Source organism: Diabrotica virgifera, chromosome 4 (assembly GCF_917563875.1).
Source record: "Diabrotica virgifera virgifera chromosome 4, PGI_DIABVI_V3a".
Classification (NCBI taxonomy): Eukaryota; Metazoa; Arthropoda; class Insecta; order Coleoptera; family Chrysomelidae; genus Diabrotica; species Diabrotica virgifera.
Genome location: NC_065446.1, coordinates 92,058,504 through 92,074,642, shown reverse-complemented (window position 1 = coordinate 92,074,642; position 16,139 = coordinate 92,058,504). Strand labels below are relative to the sequence as shown.

Sequence of the window (16,139 nt, the reverse complement as noted above, 5' to 3'; positions counted from 1 at the left end):
AGTATCAGTGATGAAGCAGTACAAACTGGATATCCTGGTAATGCAAGAAACAAAACAAAAGGGAACTGGTGTAACAATGATAGACAACTACAGCTTTTTCAGTAGTGGTGGCGAAGACCGGATGTTGGGAACTGGTTTTATAGTTAGTGACCGGCTGCAAAGTGCGATAGTGGGGTTCGAGCGCATATCTGAACGGATTTGTAGGTTGAGACTAAGAGGTAAGACTAGAAAACTAAGTCTAATAAATGTGCATGCTCCCCCAGAGAATTAAGACCAAAATGTAAAACAGGATTTCTATGGTAATATTGAAATTATATATAATCAAATTCCAAAATATGATATTAAAATTGTAATAGGTGATTTGAATGCCAAAGTGGGGAATGAAGAGATGTACCGAAAAACTACTGGAGGTAAAAGTAAACATGACGAAAGTAACGAGAATGGAAAGATGCTGGTAGGCTTTGCGCAAGAGAACAACTTGATAATTATGACTACTTACTTCGATCACAAGAAAATCCACAAAGAAACATGAATCGCTCCAGACGGCAGAACACGCAACCAAATCGACCACGTCCTAGGGGAGAGTAAGCACGCGAAATTAATAACAGATATTAGAACTTACCGAGGAGCAGACGCAGATTCCGATCACATACTAATGATTACGAAATTAAGAGAAACTATCCCAAAGGTCAGAGAACCGAGAATAATAAATAAAAAATATGACATTGCCAAACTAAAGAAAAAAGAAACCGCCGAAAACTTCCAGACAGACGTGACAGCAAAACTACTTCAGAGCGAAGAGCAAGGTGACATTGAAATGGAGTGGGGAATAATAGAAGACGCTATGAAGGAAGCAGCTCAAAAGCGGTTGGGTCAAGTTAAAAAGGGGAGCGACAAAGAATGGTTTGAAACCGATTGCAAGAAAAGTCTTGACACACGGAATGAGGCAAGACTAAAATATATGGATAAACCAAGTGAAGAAACCAGGAATGAATATGAAGCGGCGAGAAGAAACGCGAAAAAAGTGTGTAGGAGTGAGAAAAGGAAGCATATGGATAAAAAGCTTCAAGAGATTGAAGATTATTATATTAATAAAAATGTAAGAAAAGACTCTATAGAACAGTGATCCAGCCCACAGTTTTTTACGGGAGCGAAACATGGGTCATGAACAAAAACCAAGAAAATATGCTGAACATCTGGGAGCGGAGTGTTCTAAGGAAGATATTCGGGGGAGTAAAAAACGATGAAGACGTTTGGAGGAGACGAACAAATGCGGAGATCAGAGAGCTGTACCGGAAACCAGAAATAAGCCAGCTGGTCAAAACAAAGAGACTGAGTTGGTTAGGTCATCTTGCGAGAATGGCTGACGGAAGGTGAGCAAAGGACTCGCTGCTGAGAGGGGAAGGAAAGAGGAGAAGAGGACGACCCAGGAAAAAGTGGCTAGAAGCATGTAAGGAAGACCTACAAACAATCGGGATATCAAATTGGAGAACTGCGGCCATGAACAGGAGAAAATGGAGAAAACCGTGGAGAAATTCCAAGCCATGCCATTCCGTAACTATTATATATATACATATATATATATATATATATATATATATATATATATATATATATATATATATATATATATATATATATATATATATATAGTAGTTTGGTATTATTGACTGACAATATGTAGATACAAGTTTTTATTGAGGTTGCCGTCAGTGTAAGGGGCAGGATGAGAGAAACTCTTTGTTACAATCGAGCTTTCGCAAAATTTATTTGCTTCGTCAAGATTAGCTAAAATGAGTATATAATTATAAATACAATGAAATTAAAGATAAACGAACATTGTATAAAAAAGCACAAAAATTTACAACGTGAGGTTAGTTCATTAATTTAACATTTCCACAAAACATAATTATATAAAAATATCCTTATTTTAATCGTTTCCAAATTCCAATGTTTTAATTTTTACAATTTCTAATGAAAAATTTTGATTTATTAATTTAGTTCTAAATTTGATTAATGCCAGAAAGACACTCAATTAATGTCGATAAGACATTAAATAGGTATCTGTTTATTTTATTTTAAGTTGTTAAAAACTAGTTTTTTGATTATTACTTACTTGCGCACTTTAAATTATGGAAGGTATAGATAGGATATAAGTACATGTTTTGTTGATTATTGTTTTATTAACAAATTAAAGTGGCGTTGATTTTAAAAATTTAATTTTTGAAATTTTGTCAGGGAATTTACTATTCTTTAATTAGAATATCATTTATCGTAAGATAAAATATAATTATAGATGTTACTTAGTTTATTTATGTCTGTTCTTTTATTTACACATTGATATTTATTTATGCACACCATTTCGAAAAATTCTCTTTTATTTAGTTTATTTTCATGTTTTAATACCGTTGTTTCATCGAATTTGAATGTATGATTTTTGTTTATTGCATGATTTACTAATGCACATGTGTTTTTATTATTTTTAAGGTCGCTTTTGTGTGACGTTAGTCTACCTATTAAATTCCTGGATGTGTGTCCGATGTATGACTTATCGCAATTTTCGCATGGTATTTTGTAAACTACATTTGAGCTTTCCATAATACTAATAGGTGTTTTAGTTTTTGTATATAGTGATGCTAATGTCTTTACATTTTTAGTTGCAATTTTAACTTGTGGGTAGTTCGTAAATACTTTATTTTTTTATTTCAAATTTAGAACTAAATTAATAAATCAAAATTTTTCATTAGAAATTGTAAAAATTAAAACATTGGAATTTGGAAACGATTAAAATAAGGATATTTTTATATAATTATGTTTTGTGGAAATGTTAAATTAATGAACTAACCTCACGTTGTAAGTTTTTTTGCTTTTTTATACAATGTTCTTTTATCTTTAATTTCATTGTATTTATAATTATATACTCAACAAATGAGTTTCTCTCATCCTGCCCCTTACACTGACTGCAACCTCAATAAAAACTTGTATCTATATATATATATATATATATATATATATAAATATATATATATATATATATATATATATATATATATATATATATATATATATATATAATATATCATAAAGGAGTACGACCGTCAATTCCAATATAACAAAGGAGCACTCGTAAGTGTAGGGTTTTATCGGTCAAGTGGGTGAAAAAAGAGACAAAGAATTTAGCTACTTCATCTATTTATTGAAGACGTTTCGTCTACTGCTCAGTAGACATCATCAGTTCATCTACAAAAAGAGTGGTATAAGAAACAACATCCAAAAGAGAGGTAAAAAAGCACTAGCGTTACCTTAAAAAGACAGGTAGCAAAAGATAAGATGTACATAGTAAAAAAACCTTATCCATGAACCAACGTAATGTAAAAGTATATAACATTTAAGTGTATAGTTAATATTTAAAAAACTTTAGTACAGCCAAAGACAAGACCATGTGGTAACAGTCACATATAAAAAACAAGTGTAAAAAAGCCGGCTTGCTTTTTTAAAGTCAAGAATGAACCAAGAAAAAACCAGATTCACACTTCCAAAAACTTAGTAGTATTTAAGCATACTTCATTTTAACTTTAGGTAACATCATTAAATAAGTAGAATGCTAATATGCAACTTTGAAAATTTAAAGTTAAATAGTTACCAGCAGGTCATCCGAGCCCAACGGACACACAAAAGAAAATGGAGTTTGAATTATCAGGTGTAAACTGACATCTCGCCAAGAGGCAGGCCACCTTTAAAAGATTTATAACAAAGAGTGACTGACAACTGCAGTGCAGCGCGGTAAAATTTAAATTGATGTAATTAAAACAATTATAAAAGTGTTTAAAAAGTGAAAGTAATATCAAGAAGTAATCAAGGGATGTACCTTATACCTCGTAGACAAGAATCACAGTTTATTTTAAACAAGTGAGGGCACTTCACACAATTATATGGAAAAGTGCCTACGTTAGTACTGGTAATCCAGTTAACTAACTAATATATTAGATAGTACAACAGTATAACTCCCATATATCGCAGCTGAAAAAGCAAGAAAAAATATGCAATAATTTAAGAAAATTCATAAATCAGTTTAGCAAATTGTAATTTATAATTAATATCAATAATGCAAAATTTTATCCTATGGAAAATTTTAAATTGTTCAATCTATTAAGTAAACTCTTATTATCAAAAAAAGTGGGAAAAGCTTGAAAAAACCACCAAAAACTTTTTTACAATAAAATAATTTAAGTGTAATAACATCGACTGATTCCGCAAGATCAATATTAAAGAAGTGGGAAAAGCCTGAAAACCACAAAACTTTTTTACAATATAATAATTTGAGTGTAATAATACCAACTAATTCTGCAAAATCAATGCATGGTATATTTGACTCAAGTTACTGATGTCAGTTCTCTTGTTAAGTACATTAGAGGTTTTTAATATGAAACACATCTCTAAGAACTGTCTTTTCGACAGGTTGCGTTCATTGCAAAGGATCTTGGCTTCATCAAAGTCCACCTTATGTTTTGTATCTATTGCATGTTGGGCTAAGGCACAAGTTGGTTTTTTCAAATTGATATCACTACGGTGTGAAATTAAACGTTTCACATTCAGCACAAGGTATGTGGTAGACCACATTAACTTGTTCCAAAGGGGACAAGGGTGTTTAGTCTTAGAGAACAAATTTCTGACTGTTCTTGCGTTCTTAATTGCAATCTTAACAGGAATATTATTATTTTTATATAGTTTAATAAGTTTATCAGTAACCTGAGGAAAGTAAGGAAGTGAAGAAAACTGGGAAACAGGAGTCCCAAGATTAGTAGTAGGCAGAATTGTGATGTTAACAGTATTATTCGATATTGATCTAAGTTGGTCACCATTGGGTATGTCGTTCAGAGAAGAACCGTAGCTTTGGGAAAAAAGAAATTTATTGATAAGGGAGGAAGGGTAGGATTTATCTACCAATATACTTCTGAGTAGCAGAAGGGATTCCCTTCGATTAACCGGATGTGTCAACCTATGTAGCCTACAGCTTAAAGCTTTAATAAGATTTATTTTATATTTAAAAGGATGACAAGAATGGTAGTTGAGAAACCTATTAGAGGCCATTGGTTTCCTATACCAACTTGTACAAAGTGTGTTATCTCCACTTCTAGTGACACGCATGTCCAAGAAGGGGATACTATGGTTGTTGGGGTCCTCGAGTTCACATGTGAACTGCAAATGAGGATCAAACCCATTAAAGATGGACAAGGTGGCCTGAGTCTTGTCTGGTGGTAAGGCTAGTAATAGGTCGTCCACATAACGTTTAACAAAAGGAACTTGAAAATCTAAATAACCCAGACGGTCAGAAACTAAATCATCCAAAACATAATTCACTAGGATGGGTGAAATCGAGGAACCCATTGGTGTCCCAAAAATTTGTAAATAAAATTTTTCGTTGAAGACAAAAAAATTAGTGTCAAACACTAATTGGAGCAATTCTGCAAACACTTCCCAGGAAACTGGAGAATTAGGTTGGATAATATTCCAATGATTTCTTAGTGAAGTAAGGACACTAGCCAAGGGAAGGTTAGTAAAAAGTGAAACTACATCAAAACTCACCAAAATATAACCATGTGGTAGCTTAAAGTCATTAATAAATTCACTAAATTGAAAAGAGTCAACAATGTTGTAATCATTATTGTAATTATAAGATTTTGACAAGATATCAGTCAAAAATTTTGCAATATGTATGTTAGGTGAATTAATTGAGGAAACAATAGGCCTCATGCTCAATGTGGGCTTGTGAATTTTGGGCAGACAATAAAATCTTGGAGCATAACCATCATAATTATGTAATGACTTAGCTAAAGTTTGATCTATGATCTTAATATTTTTTAAGTGAGTAATGAATTTATTAATTTTGTTAGAAAATTTTGAACAGGGGTTTGAAGTAAGAGGTTGGTAGTACCTAACGTCATCTAACAATGATTGACTGAGGCTGATATATTGATCTTTATCCATAAGAACAGTGGCATTGCCTTTGTCGCTGGTGAGAACGAGAAGATTAGGGTGGGTTTTTAAAAACGATACCGTTTCCCTATAAATCTTATCAATTTCAGATATGGATTGCCTAGGGCGGTTGGTATAATTCAACAGAATGTTATTAGAAGATGACCTTAGGGAAAGAAGATCAGCATTGTCTGCATGAGACAATATATTTTCTACATCTGCAAGGGTCCTACTGATTGAATAATCTTTGAAGGTAGGTTCCAGACCAAATTTAGGGCCCAAAAATAATAGCTTTAGAATATTTTGAGGAACATCCACATTAGAAAGATTCTTTATCCAATTAGGATTAAATGGAATTTTATGGAAGTCTTGTGCACCCAATTTATCAAGCTTACTCTGTAGATGTAAAATAGTTTTTTTATAAACGAAATTAAATTTCTTGTGTAAAGAGGTCTCAAACCTATCTAACAAAGATGCAGGTAAAGTGTGATCTAAGAAATCAGTGACATTATTTATTTGACCAAAAATGAATTTAATATCTGAATGAACCTTCGATATATGGAAATTAAGTAATCGTGCCCTCACCTGTCTATTAAGAGCCTGGCTCCTGCGTTGGAGTGTGTGATCGTGGGTTCCTGTGGTAGTAGTAAGTATGTTAGAAGTGGTGTCTGTGATAAATCTTGGAATTTTCTTGGTTCTCCTGCACTCTAGAAGGAAAGTTCTTCTTACTTCAGCTGTAGCTAGTTTTTCGGCCAGATTGGTCCATCTCTTAAGCTTTTTCACTGGTAGTTCCCCATGGATGCGCCTGGTATTAGCGTAAAAACCCTCTGTAACAGAAGACATCATAAAGGAGTACGACCGTCAATTCCAATATAACAAAGGAGCACTCGTAAGTGTAGGGTTTTATCGGTCAAGTGGGTGAAAAAAGAGACAAAGAATTCAGCTACTTCATCTATTTATTGAAGACGTTTCGTCTACTGCTCAGTAGACACCATCAGTTCATCTACAAAAAGAGTGGTATAAGAAACAACATCCAAAAGAGAGGTAAAAAAGCACTAGCGTTACCTTAAAAAGACATGTAGCAAAAGATAAGATGTACATAGTAAAAAAACCTTATCCATGAACCAACGTAATGTAAAAGTATATAACATTTAAGTGTATAGTTAATATTTAAAAAACTTTAGTACAGCCAAAGACAAGACCATGTGGTAACAGTCACATATAAAAAACAAGTGTAAAAAAGCCGGCTTGCTTTTTTAAAGTCAAGAATGAACCAAGAAAAAACCAGATTCACACTTCCAAAAACTTAGCAATATTTAAGCATACCTACTTCATTTTAACTTTAGGTAACATCATTAAATAAGTAGAATGCTAATATGCAACTTTGAAAATTTAAAGTTAAATAGTTACCAGCAGGTCATCCGAGCCCAACGGACACACAAAAGAAAATGGAGTTTGAATTATCAGGTGTAAACTGACATCTCGCCAAGAGGCAGGCCACCTTTAAAAGATTTATAACAAAGAGTGACTGACAACTGCAGTGCAGCGCGGTAAAATTTAAATTAATGTAATAAAAACAGTTATAAAAGTGTTTAAAAAGTGAAAGTAATATCAAGAAGTAATCAAGGGATGTACCTACTAACGTAGGCACTTTTCCATATAATTGTGTGAAGTGCCCTCACTTGTTTAAAATAAACTGTGATTCTTGTCTACGAGGTATAAGGTACATCCCTTGATTACTTCTTGATATTACTTTCACTTTTTAAACACTTTTATAACTATTTTAATTACATCAATTTAAATTTTACCGCGCTGCACTGGAGTTGTCAGTCACTCTTTGTTATAAATCTTTTAAAGGTGGCCTGCCTCTTGGCGAGATGTCAGTTTACACCTGATAATTCAAACTCCATTTTCTTTTGTGTGTCCGTTGGGCTCGGATGACCTGCTGGTAACTATTTAACTTTAAATTTTCAAAGTTGCATATTAGCATTCTACTTATTTAATGATGTTACCTAAAGTTAAAATGAAGTATGCTTAAATACTACTAAGTTTTTGGAAGTGTGAATCTGGTTTTTTCTTGGTTCATTCTTGACTTTAAAAAAGCAAGCCGGCTTTTTTACACTTGTTTTTTATATGTGACTGTTACCACATGGTCTTGTCTTTGGCTGTACTAAAGTTTTTTAAATATTAACTATACACTTAAATGTTATATACTTTTACATTACGTTGGTTCATGGATCAGGTTTTTTTACTATGTACATCTTATCTTTTGCTACATGTCTTTTTAAGGTAACGCTAGTGCTTTTTACCTCTCTTTTGGATGTTGTTTCTTATACCACTCTTTTTGTAGATGAACTGATGATGTCTACTGAGCAGTATACGAAACGTCTTCAATAAATAGATGAAGTAGCTGAATTCTTTGTCTCTTTTTTCACCCACTTGACCGATAAAACCCTACACTTACGAGTGCTCCTTTGTTATATTGGAATTGACGGTCGTACTCCTTTATGATGTCTTCTGTTACAGAGGGTTTTTACGCTAATACCAGGCGCATCCATGGGGAACTACCAGTGAAAAAGCTTAAGAGATGGACCAATCTGACCGAAAAACTAGCTACAGCTGAAGCAAGAAGAACTTTCCTTCTAGAGTGCAGGAGAACCAAGAAAATTCCAAGATTTATCACAGACACCACTTCTAACATACTTACTACTACCACAGGAACCCACGATCACACACTCCAACGCAGGAGCCAGGCTCTTAATAGACAGGTGAGGGCACGATTACTTAATTTCCATATATCGAAGGTTCATTCAGATATTAAATTCATTTTTGGTCAAATAAATAATGTCACTGATTTCTTAGATCACACTTTACCTGCATCTTTGTTAGATAGGTTTGAGACCTCTTTACACAAGAAATTTAATTTCGTTTATAAAAAAACTATTTTACATCTACAGAGTAAGCTTGATAAATTGGGTGCACCAGACTTCCATAAAATTCCATTTAATCCTAATTGGATAAAGAATCTTTCTAATGTGGATGTTCCTCAAAATATTCTAAAGCTATTATCTTTGGGCCCTAAATTTGGTCTGGAACCTACCTTCAAAGATTATTCAATCAGTAGGACCCTTGCAGATGTAGAAAATATATTGTCTCATGCAGGCAATGCTGATCTACTTCCCCTAAGGTCATCTTCTAATAACATTCTGTTGAATTATACCAACCGCCCTAGGCAATCCATATCTGAAATTAATAAGATTTATAAGGAAACGGTATCGTTTTTAAAAACCCACCCTAATCTTCTCGTTCTCACCAGCGACAAAGGCAATGCCACTGTTCTTATGGATAAAGATCAATATATCAGCCTCAGTCAATCATTGTTAGATGACGTTAGGTACTACCAACCTCTTACTTCAAACCCCTGTTCAAAATTTTCTAACAAAATTAATAAATTCATTACTCACTTAAAAAATATTAAGATCATAGATCAAACTTTAGCTAAGTCATTACATAATTATGATGGTTATGCTCCAAGATTTTATTGTCTGCCCAAAATTCACAAGCCCACATTGAGCATGAGGCCTATTGTTTCCTCAATTAATTCACCTAACATACATATTGCAAAATTTTTGACTGATATCTTGTCAAAATCTTATAATTACAATAATGATTACAACATTGTTGACTCTTTTCAATTTAGTGAATTTATTAATGACTTTAAGCTACCACATGGTTATATTTTGGTGAGTTTTGATGTAGTTTCACTTTTTACTAACCTTCCCTTGGCTAGTGTCCTTACTTCACTAAGAAATCATTGGAATATTATCCAACCTAATTCTCCAGTTTCCTGGGAAGTGTTTGCAGAATTGCTCCAATTAGTGTTTGACACTAATTTTTTGGTCTTCAACGACAAATTTTATTTACAAATTTTTGGGACACCAATGGGTTCCTCGATTTCACCCATCCTGGTGAATTATGTTTTGGATGATTTAGTTTCTGACCGTCTGGGTTATTTAGATTTTCAAGTTCCTTTTGTTAAACGTTATGTGGACGACCTATTACTAGCCTTACCACCAGACAAGACTCAGGCCACCTTGTCCATCTTTAATGGGTTTGATCCTCATTTGCAGTTCACATGTGAACTCGAGGACCCCAACAACCATAGTATCCCCTTCTTGGACATGCGTGTCACTAGAAGTGGAGATAACACACTTTGTACAAGTTGGTATAGGAAACCAATGGCCTCTAATAGGTTTCTCAACTACCATTCTTGTCATCCTTTTAAATATAAAATAAATCTTATTAAAGCTTTAAGCTGTAGGCTACATAGGTTGACACATCCGGTTAATCAAAGGGAATCCCTTCTGCTACTCAGAAGTATATTGGTAGATAATTCCTACCCTTCCTCCCTTATCAATAAATTTCTTTTTTCCCAAAGCTACGGTTCTTCTCTGAACGACATACCCAATGGTGACCAACTTAGATCAATATCGAATAATACTGTTAACATCACAATTCTGCCTACTACTAATCTTGGGACTCCTGTTTCCCAGTTTTCTTCACTTCCTTACTTTCCTCAGGTTACTGATAAACTTATTAAACTATATAAAAATAATAATATTCCTGTTAAGATTGCAATTAAGAACGCAAGAACAGTCAGAAATTTGTTCTCTAAGACTAAAACACCCTTGTTCCCTTTGGAACAAGTTAATGTGGTCTACCACATACCTTGTGCTGAATGTGACGCATGTTATGTAGGGCAGACAAAGCGAGCTTTAAAATCACGTTTAATTTCACACCGTAGTGATATCAATTTGAAAAAACCAACTTGTGCCTTAGCCCAACATGCAATAGATACAAAACATAAGGTGGACTTTGATGAAGCCAAGATCCTTTGCAATGAACGCAACCTGTCGAAAAGACAGTTCTTAGAGATGTGTTTCATATTAAAAACCTCTAATGTACTTAACAAGAGAACTGACATCAGTAACTTGAGTCAAATATACCATGCATTGATTTTGCAGAATTAGTTGGTATTATTACACTCAAATTATTATATTGTAAAAAAGTTTTGTGGTTTTCAGGCTTTTCCCACTTCTTTAATATTGATCTTGCGGAATCAGTCGATGTTATTACACTTAAATTATTTTATTGTAAAAAAGTTTTTGGTGGTTTTTTCAAGCTTTTCCCATTTTTTTGATAATAACAGTTTACTTAATAGATTGAACAATTTAAAATTTTCCATAGGATAAAATTTTGCATTATTGATATTAATTATAAATTACAATTTGCTAAACTGATTTATAAATTTTCTTAAATTATTGCATATTTTTTCTTGCTTTTTGAGCTGCGATATATGGGAGTTATACTGTTGTACTATCTAATATATTAGTTAGTTAACTGGATTACCAGTACTAACGTAGGCACTTTTCCATATAATTGTGTGAAGTGCCCTCACTTGTTTAAAATAAACTGTGATTCTTGTCTACGAGGTATAAGGTACATCCCTTGATTACTTCTTAATATTTCTTTCACTTTTTAAACACTTTTATAACTGTTTTAATTACATCAATTTAAATTTTACCGCGCTGCACTGCAGTTGTCAGTCACTCTTTGTTATAAATCTTTTAAAGGTGGCCTGCCTCTTGGCGAGATGTCAGTTTACACCTGATAATTCAAACTCCATTTTCTTTTGTGTGTCCGTTGGGCTCGGATGACCTGCTGGTAACTATTTAACTTTAAATTTTCAAAGTTGCATATTAGCATTCTACTTATTTAATGATGTTACCTAAAGTTAAAATGAAGTATGCTTAAATACTACTAAGTTTTTGGAAGTGTGAATCTGGTTTTTTCTTGGTTCATTCTTGACTTTAAAAAAGCAAGCCGGCTTTTTTACACTTGTTTTTTATATGTGACTGTTACCACATGGTCTTGTCTTTGGCTGTACTAAAGTTTTTTAAATATTAACTATACACTTAAATGTTATATACGTTTACATTACGTTGGTTCATGGATAAGGTTTTTTTACTATGTACATCTTATCTTTTGCTACATGTCTTTTTAAGGTAACGCTAGTGCTTTTTTACCTCTCTTTTGGATGTTGTTTCTTATACCACTCTTTTTGTAGATGAACTGATGATGTCTACTGAGCAGTACACGAAACGTCTTCAATAAATAGATGAAGTAGCTGAATTCTTTGTCTCTTTTTTCACCCACTTGACCGATAAAACCCTACACTTACGAGTGCTCCTTTGTTATATATATATATATATATATATATATATATATATATATATATATATATATATATATATATATATATATATATATATATATATGCTCTAACTAGTCACCAATTGTTTAACATTGTTTAACAATGTTTAACAAAATAGGAGGTGAAAATCTTTAAAGACTACACTAACTTTCCCCTTTCATCCCTTATTGCTACTTCCTGTATCCACTGAGGTGTCAGCCTGAAAGGGGTCATAATTATCAATATACAATAGACACATTTCACATGCCAAACTCCATATTACTTATGACGATGATTTTTCGGCTCTAGCTCTTAGACTACAAGCCAGCAGCTTGCAAACTGGCTCCGTGTTATCGACGCTCAAGACGAATATATTATATTAACAACTAATTAATTAAAAAATAATAATAAGAATTGATTAAAAAAAATAAGAAGTACTACTTACATGTGAACAAAAAACATACGTAATTAAGAAATAGAGGAACTTCTACAGTCACCTTGTTGCTACATGCCATTTTCATAATCTACAACAAAGTTATAATAAATTTCTTCAGAGCCTTCTTTCATTCATGGCATATTCTTGTGTTTTAGACATTCCTACAATTATTATTTATCACATGCAATTTAAAACAAATTAGTCAGTTACCAGGACTGTATTAGCCAAATGTAACCTTGTTATGGAATTAAAGTGGTATTTTATTATCATTTAGATTGCTTTTTTACTTACTTTCGTATAAATGTTTGTAAACTGTAAACATAAGTATGGTTGGGTGCTGGCCCCGTACCTGAACAAAATTTTAATGTGTTCTTTTAAGTCTCTAACGCTCGGTTTCATAATAAAGTTAAAGTGGACTTTAAATTTAAAGTTTCCTTTAACTATTACAATTCCATTGATAAAGGTACCAACTTAAAATAATTTAAAGTCCACTTTAACTTTTTTATGAAATCGAGCGTAATATGCTGTCTATTCTGTTTTTCGATAACTTTCAACTTTATTTAACTTTTGAGCAACAATTTGTATTTTTTCACCAATGGATTCCCTGTATAGTAATGATATGTACCTACTATTAAATAAATTTTGACCATAGCTCTGAAGATGAATTTATAAGCCGAAAGCGTTCAGCTGGGAATTAAATATTTTACAGATTTTTAAAATAGATATTTTTCTTTTTCCATTCATTCATTTGTCATGAGTGTGTACAAAATAGTATTAATCAGTCTTTTTCAATTAATTACATATTTAAATAAATTTTCTCAAAGTTGGACAAATATGAAAAATCAAGATTATCCACCAACTAAAAACGTAACCTCACTTACTTGTTCACCAAACACTCTGGAAATAAACAGAGATAATATTGTTAATAATATGCTGTATAAATTATTAATATTAGCATATTGTATAAGTTTATCAATGTAATACTAATTGTGAAGATATGAATTAAAATATATTTAGATGATATGCCTATGAATAGAATGCATAATGGAATGTACATCCACAAATATAGTGCCTTGACTTATGCATATTTTTGGTAAGCGATAAACCAAATAGGTATTAAACACAGCGGGGGTTTGAGAAGGAAAGGCTCTAGCTTTGAACTTTTAAAAGGGCCGTCCTAAGCCCAAGACCATGTTTATAAAAACGTTAGGCACATGAACATACACAATAGGGAACTTGCACATAAAAATATTTTTGCATAAAATTGTTAATTTATGTTTAAAAATGATAAATTCAAAATATTACGTCTTAACAATTAATAGTGTACGTACAACAACTGATTATAATTCCGCGCCCGAAATTACCGTTTCAAACAACTTTAAAAGCGCGCGCTTGGGTCTGACGTCACCAACCATGATATTTACCACTGTTCTCGTTTGGCTACTGCCTAGTGCCAGACGTGCACTCTGCAGATAATATCTTGTAAAGATTTTCATGCATTCATAATATTATTTTTAGTTTAGGGAAATACATTTTTATTTTACAACATAGGTATCTCAAATGCCAAATTATATTATAAAGTTTGAACAAAATTAAATACCTACATTAATATCATATTTCTTAAAAAATGTAAGTACATAGATACTATTAAAAAATTACTTATAAAAAGAAAAAGAAAGAATGTTTTATTATAATATATAAATATATATTTAGTTTAAAATATGAATTTCATTCTCATATAAAGAAATAAAAAATATTTTATGGATGAAACTTTATTTTATCAAATTTTTATTCCATTTATTTTTAATAATTATCAGATCCAAATAGATGCGGGAAAATATTTACACTCCAAAAGTCTTGTTCTATACTAATCAAACTGTCGATAAGATCTGCGTCCTATTCTATCCAAATATAAGTAAATTTTGAATTATTTTTAAAGTGTGTATCTGGTACGCAAAATCAACACTTTTTTTCAAATAGAAACATTATTTGCAACTGTACTTTTGCATTGTACATTGTAACATTGGTTATTTGGTTGTCTATTCGTTATTAAATGTTCCAAATATATCTACTTCTGGTCGTAATATTTTGTAATAAACAAAACTAAAACCTATAATTTATAAATATTTTAAATTCATAACAAAGAAGAAAGAAAATAAAAATAACTTAAAAATAAACAAAACTTTTAGTAATAAAAGTCAGAGTAACTAAAAACTATTGTTATAAACAATTAAACGTGTTTATTAATAATACTTATAATAGGTACCTACTTATTTGCCTCCTCGCATTTCTCCAATAGAATAACTTTCACTGCCTTTTATAAAATTTGCCACCATGAAGACATCAACTACTGTAGATTGTCAGATTAACTTTTTGAAAAACCCTAGTCAGTCATATTATACATTTAAAAACACTACTTTATAAAGTAGCACTCAAAATGATCAATTTCAGTTTGAAACTAAATATACTCATTATGGAACTATACAAGAACACAAATACCTTGGAATTTCCAATTAAATAATATGATTAAAATGGAATTAATACAATCCCCAAAATAACCTTTTTTGAACTTTTATTTACAATCAACTTCTACATGAGAGTTTTAAGTAAATGTGAATGAATTTGTAAATAATTTCGAAATATCCTAGCGGCTTTGTTGTCGACTCATAGAAATCTAGCAGGTAGACGTGGGTCGTGACGTCAGACCCGTTTACGCGCCTCTGAAGAAATTTGAATTTTATAGCTTTTTCAATGTCTCCTAATAAGCCTATGGGTTAACAATATTTGTTTTTTTTGTGCATGCATGCGTTTTATGATCATGTTACCTTATATTTTTTAATATTATTTTAATATTTAAAAATATATGCAAATTCCCTATTGACGAAATAAAAGTATATATGGAATATTTGTTAAATATTAATTAAATATTGATTACAAAAATATAATACAGCTATACAAAAGTATGAATGTGTGCAGTCAGTGTCACTAACATCATCATCATCTGCTAAATTAATTACAATATTTTGAAAATTACCTATGTAAAGGTAGGAATTTTTCAACGCTGTGTCTAGGTACACGCTAACGTGTACGCAAATAAAAAAGTTAGGTACACGCTTAAACGTCATCAAGTCAGTGACGTCATTATTTAGCGTGTACTATGACTGGGTTTTTTGGTACACGCTAATTTGAGCCGCGTGTATGCTGTGGTATTAATAAGTATCTGTAAGTATCGCGAGTGCCAGAGTGTGGTTAGAATTTTTCTAATCGCGTTATGTTTACACTTTAATATTGATTTGTAAACAGTTTCCTTATTTTTTACTTGTTTAGTGTTTTTTTTTTAAATTAACTATATGCAGTGTGGACAATTATTTAGTTCTTTTAATGAGTTTAACAACATTCTAAAACAGTATGAAAAAGATAAGAGACAAAAATTCGTGATTAACGGTAGCAGAAGTAATAAGATAATATAGGGCG

General features: G+C 31.9%; 1 protein-coding gene across 2 annotated transcripts in view; it reads right to left on the bottom strand.

The window, feature by feature from the left end:
- Window positions 1–12,812, bottom strand: part of LOC114345429 (proton-coupled folate transporter-like) — a 120,849-nt gene extending 108,037 nt beyond the window's left edge. For both annotated transcript variants that reach the window (XM_050648263.1, XM_050648264.1), the window contains exon 1: window positions 12,675–12,812. In XM_050648263.1, the coding sequence (XP_050504220.1) occupies window positions 12,675–12,750 (76 nt within the window). In that variant the 5' untranslated portion in view covers window positions 12,751–12,812. The remainder of the gene's footprint in view (window positions 1–12,674) is intronic.
- Between the last annotated feature and the right edge of the window lie 3,327 nt (window positions 12,813–16,139).